Source organism: Pteropus vampyrus, unplaced genomic scaffold (genome assembly GCF_000151845.1).
Source record: "Pteropus vampyrus isolate Shadow unplaced genomic scaffold, Pvam_2.0 Scaffold40, whole genome shotgun sequence".
NCBI classification, from domain to species: Eukaryota; Metazoa; Chordata; class Mammalia; order Chiroptera; family Pteropodidae; genus Pteropus; species Pteropus vampyrus.
In genome coordinates, this window is record NW_011888821.1 from 7,708,799 (window position 1) to 7,718,768 (window position 9,970).

The 9,970-nt window shown below is 55.2% G+C and overlaps 1 protein-coding gene across 1 annotated transcript in view; it reads right to left on the reverse strand.

The window, feature by feature from the left end:
- Positions 1 to 1,587: 1,587 nt before the first annotated feature.
- Positions 1,588 to 9,970, reverse strand: part of ABCC6 (ATP binding cassette subfamily C member 6) — a 49,205-nt gene continuing 40,822 nt past the window's right edge. Inside the window, exons 26-32 of the mRNA XM_011358430.1 lie at positions 8,473 to 8,599; positions 7,294 to 7,395; positions 6,342 to 6,488; positions 4,253 to 4,411; positions 4,010 to 4,176; positions 1,961 to 2,155; positions 1,588 to 1,696 (exon numbers count right to left, since the gene is read on the reverse strand). Of these exons, the coding sequence (XP_011356732.1) occupies positions 1,588 to 1,696; positions 1,961 to 2,155; positions 4,010 to 4,176; positions 4,253 to 4,411; positions 6,342 to 6,488; positions 7,294 to 7,395; positions 8,473 to 8,599 (1,006 nt within the window). The remainder of the gene's footprint in view (positions 1,697 to 1,960; positions 2,156 to 4,009; positions 4,177 to 4,252; positions 4,412 to 6,341; positions 6,489 to 7,293; positions 7,396 to 8,472; positions 8,600 to 9,970) is intronic.

Consider the following 9,970-nt stretch of genomic DNA (forward strand, 5'->3'; position numbering starts at 1 on the left):
CTGAACATGCCTGATCTCGTCTGATCTCGGAAGCTAAGCAGGGTCGGGCCTGGTTAATACTTGGATGGGAGACCACCTAGGAAGACCTGGTGCTGTAGGCGTTAAAAGAAGAAAAAAAAGAAGAAAGTCCCCACCACCCGCCTGGGTCAGGGGAGGCCCTGTGTCCCGGCATGCAGTCTGATGTCCGCAGGCCCCTCCTGGCACAGCACCGGAAACGCTGTCCAAGGACCAGTGGATTATTGATGGCAGGGGTTCAGGTCAGCCCAGTGACTCAACTGGGTGACTTAGAGTCCGCTGGGGACATTTGGCGATTCTGAGGATGTTTTTGTCACGACTGGAGGTGAGGGCACTGCTGGCATCTAGTGGGCAGTGGGACCTCCGGCTCGGCTACTTCAGACTCTAGTCCCCTTTCCTGGCGCCCCAAGCTGGTTTTGTGAGCCCCGTGTCAGGACCAGCCGCGTATGTGCCGTGCACTGCCCTCCCCGAGGCACGCGCTGGGCCTATACCACCTCTGACCTCTGACCTCCAACAGCGTCTCCCACGTGGCCACCTCGGGAGTGGAAGTGGGAACACACACACCCTGGGCGTTCCAGCTGTTGCTGGGGCTCCCCCGAGAAGCCGGAATGTGGTCTCGAACAGGCAAAATTAGGAAAAGTGCCAAATTGGGAGCCAATTCTCCTGGCAGGGCCAAGGGGCCCTGGCTCTGCTCATCCTGCCTTCGGAGCTGAGCGAGCGAGCGAGCGAGCGTGCCAGGTGCGTGCTTGTCCCATACTTGATGCGGGTTGTGGCTCGTGTCCGGTTCAGACAGGACACTCCAACAGGAGGCGTGGGGTTTGGTCCTGGTGCACGCTGGAATCGTGGGGAGCTTTAAAAATAGGCAGTATACCCTAATGGATCACACGTCAGGGGCGCAGGGGCGGGAGGAAGGGGGTGGGGTGACAGAATGGTCCTCGTGGTGACGGAAGTGTTCAGCATCCCTACTGGGGCGGTGGATGCGGGAACCTATACCGGTGACACAGTTGTGTAGAAGTCACACACACTCACACACACACAATAAGAACAAAACTGGAACGCTGCATTGTACAAATGCCGATGCCTTGGTTGCGATGTCGTACTGTCGTTTTTCAAGGTATAACTTTGGGGGAAACAGGGAGGAGAGTACACAGGAACTCGGGGTCATTACAGCTGCTTGTCTAGCTAGAATCATCTCAGAAGGGTTGATTTGTAAAAGGACACACACCGTTGCCCCAGCTCCAGGGCTTCTGACTTCATTGGTCCGCGGTGGAGCCTGGGTGCGGGCAGGGCTTGAGGGCCCCAGGCGAGTGCCAACAGGCAGCCAGAGCTGAGAGCCGCTGTCCACTTTGGGTCCGGGGTGGACAGGGCTGGACAGGCTCTGGTCAGGCCAACACGAGGGTTGCTCTGTCTTCCCAGGTCTGTGACGATCGGCTGGCTACTTTCTTTGCCAGCAAGCAGAGAGGTCTGGACTCAACACTGTGGGCCACTGCTGACCGCTGGGTCACTCGTGTCTCTGGAGCATGGCACCTCTCTCCAGGTTGGCACAGCGGGACCCGGGTTGAGGGGCCTGGCTCAGACCAGGCCTGACTCTTGTGCCAGCCTGTAAAACAGGCCCTTCTGGGCCAGCAACTGAGCTGGGCTGCCGCTCTCTGCCACCTGCCCCTTATCCATGACCAGCACCCTGCAGGGGAGAGGGAGACAGGCAGCTCTTGGGACACCAGCCCAGGCGCTTGGCTGCTCTGAGGTTTGCTCCCCAGAACACAGCCAGGTCGGAAGCCTCTGCCGGGCGTGTGTCCTCGGGCTCGTCCCTTCCCCTCCGGGCATCAGCCACCTGTACCGATGGGCACTCGATAATCCTTACCACTGCCATTGCAGCTCTAAACCTGGATGCCTTCCTCCACCACGGTGGGGTCCCTGGGGACCAACTGGGGGGCGGCGGGCTTACCTGGCACAGTCCATCACGGAGCGCAGGCGGTGGGCAATGAGCAGCGCTGTGCACTGGGCAAACCAGCTCCCAAGGGCGGCCTGCATCTGGACCTCCGTCCCGGGGTCCACGGCGGCCGTAGCCTCATCCAGGATGAGGATCCGGGTGTTCCGGAGAAGGGCACGTGCCAGACACAGGAGCTGCTTCTGGCCCAGGCTGGGAATGAGTGGGACCATCAGGCCGGATGTTTGTGTCTCCACATCAAGATTTGCAGGGTGTGCCCGCAAGCGGGTCCCCCACGCCAGCCACAGGAGTCGGGGGTGCGTGTGTGCCCATCCCCACACGGGGATCCCCAGTCCACAGTGCTGGTAGGAATCCGCATCCTGCCATTTTTGAGCAGGGCGACTTTAGGCAAAGTCATTCAAAACCACTGTGCCTCAGTTTCCCCATCTGTGAAATGGCTATTTCTATTTCTATTCTGTGATTTGCACCATGTGCCAGACACATCCTTATGTGCTGTGTATATACTTATTCAATCCTCATGAAAACCACATAGTTAGGTATTAACGAGTCTTCCTTACTTGTCTTGAGGACGAGATAAATCACATACTCAGTGCTCAGTGTCGCCCTTATCACAGAGCAGGCTCTCAGCATACAGCAGCTTTTCTTATTCTAATTACAGGTGGGGCAGGTGAGGCTTGAGGTCACGTGGCCAGTGAGCATCCAGAGCTTGGAGACCCAATGGTGTCTGGGGCTGTTTCCTGCTGTGCCCAGCTTCTTCTCACAGTAAACCTTTTCTAGAGAACCAGAAACTCTTTGTAGGGCCATGCTCCAGCCTCACCACCTTGACCCTGGGTAAACCTCGAACCTCAGATGCCAACTCTTCAAACACGGGGTTAGCAAGAGTATAGCTTCGAGGATTCAAATGAATATTATTTCTTGTGTGCCAGGCACTGTTTCAACAGCTTTACACGTGTAACTCTCTTAAGCCTCGCTCAGATAGGTAGGTTCTATTCTTCTCATTATATAGATGATAAAACTAAGGCCCAGGAGATTAAGTAACTTGCCCAAGGTCTACAACTGGTAAGTGAGGGGGGCCCAGATTTGAAGCCTGTCTATGTTCTTAGCCACCAAGCCACACTGCCTCTCGTGCTTGGAAACCACCGCCACTCACAGCCCCTTCCCCTAACACCTTTGGAGGCAGATAGGTTTTAGAATCCAGAACGTCTCATTTTTCTCAAAAAGGCACATGCCTGGACACCTATGTTCATAGCAGCACTACTCACAATAGCCAAAAGGTGGCAGCAACCCAAGCATCCATCAATGGGTGACTGGATCAGCAAAATGTGGTTTACCCACACACAGGAATACGATTCAGCCTTCAAAAGGAAGGACATTTTGACACGTTCTATGCCACAGCGTGGGTGAACCTTGAGGACATTATGCTGAGTGAAATACGCCAGTCAACAGAAAGACCAATGCTGTAATAGTCCATTTAAGCGAGGTACCTAGAGTCGTCAAATCCATAGGGACAGAAGAAAGTATGATGGTTGCCAGGGGAAGATAGAGAACTGTCTTGATGGGTCCCCAGCTTCAGTTTGGTAAGATGAGAAAGCTCTGGGGATGCGAAGTACCGCCGAAGCGTGTACTTAGAAATGGGTCAGATGGTAAATTTCATGTTATGTGTATTTTACAACAATTTTAAAAAGCTTTTTAAAAGTCATACTTCGACATCCCCAGTGAGCTGGGGGTTAGAGCCCAATATCAGACTCAGTCTTTCCATAGCAAAATAAATGCCAAGTGGGCCTCAGGTCAGTAGAGATAGGGTTTCACCACCAAATAAAGTTAGGGACCAAATTGAAGAAACGCTATCCTGAGACTGTGTTGGAGTTTGTAATTGCTGATAAGTGAGGGGGCTTGTCCTGTGACCTTTACTGGAATGGGGTGGTCGATCATTTATGGGGGAGGCCGACTTCCGGGGCAGACTGCCCTCAGTGGGTGGTGGCCTTGGCCACATTCAGCCCTCCCCTCAGCTCCCCACAGGTCCTGGCTGTGATGGGGTGAACCTACCTCAGGTCATCGCCTTGGTCAGTGCACTCGTACTGCAGCTGGCCGGGCAGGCTGGCCACCAAGGCTCTGAGCTGCACCGTCTCCAAGGCCGCCCAGATGGCCTCGTCCGTGTGCTCGTGTAGCATGTCCAGGTTCATCCTCAGAGAGCCGGGGAACAGGATGGGGTCCTGGCCAGGAGGGTCAGTGGGTCAGAGCTGGGCCTGCCCATGCTCCCACCTCTGCCCACCCCGTCCTCAGCCTCACCTGGGGGATGATGGTGATCCTAGACCGAAGCGTGTGCAGCCCCACGTGGGCGATGGGGACCCCGTCGATCCAGATTCCGCCCTCGGCTGCCTCCAGGAGCCGCAGCAGGCCCCCGGCCAGGGAGGACTTTCCGGCCCCCGTCCTGCCGACGATGCCCACCTGCCAGGGGGCGGGAGAACAAGGCCCGTTCTGACCAGTCCTGGCCAGAAGAAGGCAGGCCACAGCCCAGAGGGGTCCTGGGCATCTCTTTGTGAGATGTTTCCCCTGCACCTAAGATCCATCATTCTTGGTGCATCCATCCTTCCATCTGTCCACCTTTCCATATATCCATCCACCAATCTACGCAAACATTCTATGTATTCTCCATCTTCCCTTCATCCCAACACATCTCCCGCATCTTCCCATCTATTACCCCCTTCCTTCTATACCCCCACCTTCCTCTGTTCCTCCATCCTTCCCCACCCTTCCATCCACACCCCTCCATCATCCCTTATCCTTCCTTCCAGACCCATGTCATTCTACTCATGTCCCACCCTCCTTCCGCCCCCATCCTCCCATCTGCCCCTCATCCCTCTCATCCTTCCTTCTACCAATTCCTCACCCTTCCTTCCACCCACCATCCTTCCATCCATCCTCCTATCCTTCTACCCATCTCTCGTCCTTTCTCCCACTACATTCTATCCATCCATCCATCCGTCCCTCAGCCTTCCTTCCATCCATCCCCCATCCCAGCCAGTCAGTCCTCCACCCTTCCGTCCATTTGCTCACCCTTTTATCTGTCCCCCTTTCTTTCTCTCTCTCGCTTACAGTTACATGCTCAGTATCTGACACACAGTAGGGGTTCAACACTATTTGTTTAATAAATGAATCAAATGTGTGCCACCCCCCCTGTATGACAAGCACCCTTTTAGCACCAGGAATACTTAAAGCAAAGAGTCCTTGCTCCAAAGGGCTCACCCGCCTTGTGTTGGTCATAGTGCAACTGAGTAAACTTAACGTTAAGGCGGTGTGACGGACAGGCAGTACCTATCATCATGCTCTAGACCTGTAGCGATGGAGGTGAGCAAGGAGGTGCTGCGCATGCTGCCCGGGGTAGGGGTTGATGGGGTAACCAGGGAAGGCTTCACGGAGGAGGCGGTACTTGAGTGAGATCTCAAAGGATAAGCAGGACTCAGGGAGGGGGAAGACTCCAGGTAAGCTACCTGAGTCGGCACCCGGAGCCCACCTAGCCCAGAGGCAGTTGCTGCACAGATGCTGGCTAAGCCCTGGCCAAGGACCAAGTAAAATGGCGAGCTGGGCCAGATTATGAATGCCACGCTCAGGACTGTGGGCTTCGCCCTGAGGGAGGCTGAGAGCTGGTGGAGGGTCTGGAGCAGGGGAATGACCCACTCAATTCAACCGGAGCGTGGGGGCTCGGATGGGGCCCTGGAGCCATCAGGATGAAGGAGGAAGTGTCTCCACAGTGTCGCGAGGTGGGAAGGGACTTTATGAAGGGGCTTGACTGGGCATCTGTAAACTGGGAGAGTGCTAGCCCCTTCCTCATGGGGTTGTTGTCAGGGTACAAATGCAAACACTAATGGAGGAAAGCATGGGTAAACATTTCTGTAGCGCTTGCTCTGTGCCAGGCACTGTTCCGGGCAGTTCATATGTGTTAACTCGGTTAAACTTCACGACCTTAGGAAGGTGACGTTGTCATTCCCATTTCACAGATGGGAAAACTGAGACCAAGACATGACGTGACTTGCTCAAGGTCATGGCAAAGCCAGGAACTGGGCCTGTGCAGACTGGATAATGTATGCGGAGTGTTCAGCACTCTGCCCGAACACATAGTAGGTGTTCAACTAATGTTTGAGAAAGAAGGAAGTCAGCCGATGCCTCATCTGAGACACTGAGGTGGGTGGGTCAGTCTCACCGGGTGGAAGCAGGTTTGGGGAAGATAAATTCAATTTAGGGTGTGGTGGCGATTCGGAGGAGGCAGCTGGTGCTCAGGGCCTGCACCCTGGGGTGATGCCCAGCCTGGTCCTGAGGCCTCACCAGCCACCCTGTGGTCTGGCCTCCATGCGGAGGAAGTTATGGGAGAGGGACCCACCTTCTCTCCCGCGTGGATCTTGAAGGACACACCCCGCACGGCCAGCGGGAGCTCAGGTCGGTGTCTCAGTCCAAAGTTTCGGAACTCGATCTGGCCCCCACGAGGCCAGGGGGACCGGGCTGCACAGGCGGGCAGTGTCCAGGGCGCCTGGGGCAGGAAGGGACACTGCGTCAGAGGAGTCTTCCTCCCAGGCTTCTCACAAAAAGATCCACCTCTTTAAGCCTCAGTTTCCTCTTCTGTAAAATGGGCATATTTACTGCTACTTTACAGGGTTGCTGTGGGGCATGGAACATAGCAAAGCTAAAAACGATATCTGTATCGTAAAAATAATGATGGTGCTGGCTACTCTTTATCTTTTTAAAGTACTATTATTAGCCAGTGCTCGTTGTTAGCCCAGCGGGGGTGGGCCCTCTCCTCTGTCTTTGTGAAGAGGGCGGGTCTGTGCAGTAGGGATCCCAACACTGCCATTGGTATTCCTGTGACCTTGAACGGTCACTTAGCCCCCTTGAGCCGTGGTGACCCCATCTGTGAAATGGGGCTACTAAGAGAAGTGGACATGTACTGAGCATGTGCAGAGTGCCAGACACCGTCCTAGGTCCTTTGCTGAGACCTCATTTGACCCTCCCAGGTCACCTAGCATTGTTAGTGGCCACGGTGCTCTTCCGTTATGGTCATGTTGCTGTTACATGGCTGTGGTGGCATTGCTGTCTCTCATGTCTCTGTCACTCAGAAGAATGACCCGCCTTGCCCAAGTGAGGAAGCAAAGGAACCAGGATTTGACTTGGCTCCAGACCCCGTGCTCTTGACTGTGGCCCTGGCTGGGACTCTGGTCTACAGTGGTGGGGGCTCCAAAGCCCATGGCAGACGTCGACCTGGGTCCACTGCCCTTGGCTGTGAGTCCCCGGGGGTGAGGGAGTGGGACACGCCCTCCACCCCGTCTCCCGCCTATCACCTCCTTGGGCGTCCGGGCATAGTCCTTCATCCGCTCCACGGACACGATGCTGCTCTCCAGGTCTGTCCAGCTGCGAACCGCCCACTGCAGCGTCTGGGTCACCTGGTGCGAGAGACGACACCTCAGGCCAGTTTCAGCAAGGCCCCCCTGCAGGTTTGCACCTGCCCCGCTGAGGCAGACCCCAGGGCAGACAAGGGGACTGGATGAGGCTGCAGCCACTAGGACCTTCTCTCCCTTCAGTGGGGTCAGAGTAGGCAGAACAGGAAGGAGCCTCAGAGATCACTTGTCCAACCCGTCTTGATACAGGTGGGAGATGGGACCAGAGAGGGTGCGTGGCCCGCCTAAGACACCCAGCAGGACCCAGGCCCGCTGACTTCCATCCTGACAGGTTCCCTCCTCTGCTTCCCCATCACCCTGGAAACCGTGCCACGCTCCTCCCCAGGGCCCAGACTCCCTCCTGCTCAGGCCTCCCTCTTCCCCCAACACCTCCCTCCGGTCTCTCCTCAGCCCAGCTCTCCAGCAACTGCCGCTTGCTGTTCCTCTAACCCACCAGGCACACCCTGCCCCCCACCCCAAGGCCTTTCCTCCACCAGGAGTGCTCCCCCTTCCCCTCCCTCCCACCTTCCTGTCCAGCTCCTTAGCCCCCTCCTCAGGGAGGCCTCCCAGGGCCCGTGCAATGGAGTAACACACCCCCACCACCCCCAACCTCTTGCCTCGCTTCATCCTTAAGCTTAGTTGCCTCAACTGTAAAATGGGGATAGTAACAGTACCCCTGATGGGGCTGGGAGCAGGATTAAATGAGCTAATATTTATAACGCTCTTAGAACAATGCCTCATTCACAATGAATGCTACTTACGTATATACTTTTTTTCTCTTTGCAGATGTCATGACCTGGCCTTAGATATTGCTATTAATAGTTAACAAAAGTTACCAATGCACCTGGACATACACTCTATATACTTTGTCTCAGATAGGGAAGTGAGGGATACTGAGGCTCCTAGAGGGAGGACTTGCTCGAGGTCCAGCAAGGTCACCTCAGCTGAGCTCTTGCAAGAAGAGCTGGACTCTCCTCACTGTTTGGGAGATTGGACTCAGGGCCTCGAAGGTCCTGCAGGCAGTGGTGTGTCTGCCTCTGTTCTGCCCATGCCCCGGAGCCCAGGCTGAGGTGTCGGGGGTACCTGGAGGGCGGTGGAGACGGAGAAGCCCACGAGGCCGGCGCTGAGATGGGCCTTGTGCAGCACAGCACACACAGCGGCCGAGAACACCAGCCCGTTCCCCAGGAGCTCCAGGTTAGCAGCGAGCCACCTACGAGGGAGGCAGGGAAGAGCGGGGTCAGTGGGGGTCCTCTCTGCAGGCCCTGCTCCTCTGGGCACAAGGACTGGTCATGGTGCCAGCTCGAGTGCCCACGGGGTCCTGGCCATGGTCTCACCCACACCCCAGGCTGTGCCCAAGCTCAGTGGGTGGGGGAAGTGGATGCTGTTCTGTGTCGCCTGTGCCCCGCTCAGGGCCTGGCACACAGTAGGTGCTCTACCATGCTGCTGACGTCCTATGGCTGGGATATGCCAAGCCATGCCCCTTTGTGTGCCCCCTGCCAGAACCCAAGCTCCATCTTCACGTGACCAACATCCTATCTTCAGGCTCAAGTCGGCTCAAACGCCTCCTCAAGGAGCCTTCTCAGATTGCTCCTCCCTTTCTTTCCCATGTCACTGATAACGTCCTTCCTGAAAGCTATCAGTCTTCATAATTCAACTATTTAATCAGTCCTTGACTAGTGGTCTCCATCAGTAGACGTGAGCTCTATGAGGACAGTGACTTTGACTCGCTCATGGCTCTGTCCCCAGTACCTAGCATAGGACACAGCTCAGAGGAGGTGCTCAACAAATGTATATTGAGTGGATGAATAAAGATGCACTCCGTTTTACTGAATCCCTACCATTCATTCATTCAGATGAGGGCACTGAGGCTCAAGAGGGTTAGGTACTTGCTTGAGTCCAGACACGTGACACCAGAATTTGAAGCTACATTCAGCAGGTATGTATTGAGCACCTACTGTATACCATACATATTGGAGGTACTAGAGACACGGCTGTGAGCCAAACAATAACACTCTTTAGGGGGACCTGGGCTTTACTACATATAGCAGCTAGTCCTAACTACCCCACAAAGGGGGGTGTCGTTGTCCCCATTTGACAGATGAGGGCACTGAGGCTCAAGAGGGTTAGGTACTTGCTTGAGTCCAGACACGTGACACCAGAATTTGAAGCTACATCTGCCTGACCGGTATCAAAAAGCACGCACCCTTTCCAAAGAATCGAATAACGACTGAACAAACAAACACCCACCCAGGGCCTCCCACATCCTAGACAGTTGACCTGGGGGAGTCCCTACACCTCTTTGAATCCCAGTTCAACCATCTATGGAATGAAATAACATTGACTCACCACAGTTGAGAGGTTCAAATGAAATATGCCATATATAGCATGGAAATCACTGCACCTTGCACATAGTAGGTGCTTTCTAACTTTTCGTAAGGTGCCACCTCCCTAGGCAAGGACTCAAGGAAAGGGCAGGGCAGGCCACTCAGAGGCATGTGGAATTGAGACATTGCCCACAACAAGTGAGCCTGATAGGCCCAGCTGGGCAGAGATCTGGGCAGAAAGAAGAAAGGAATTCACA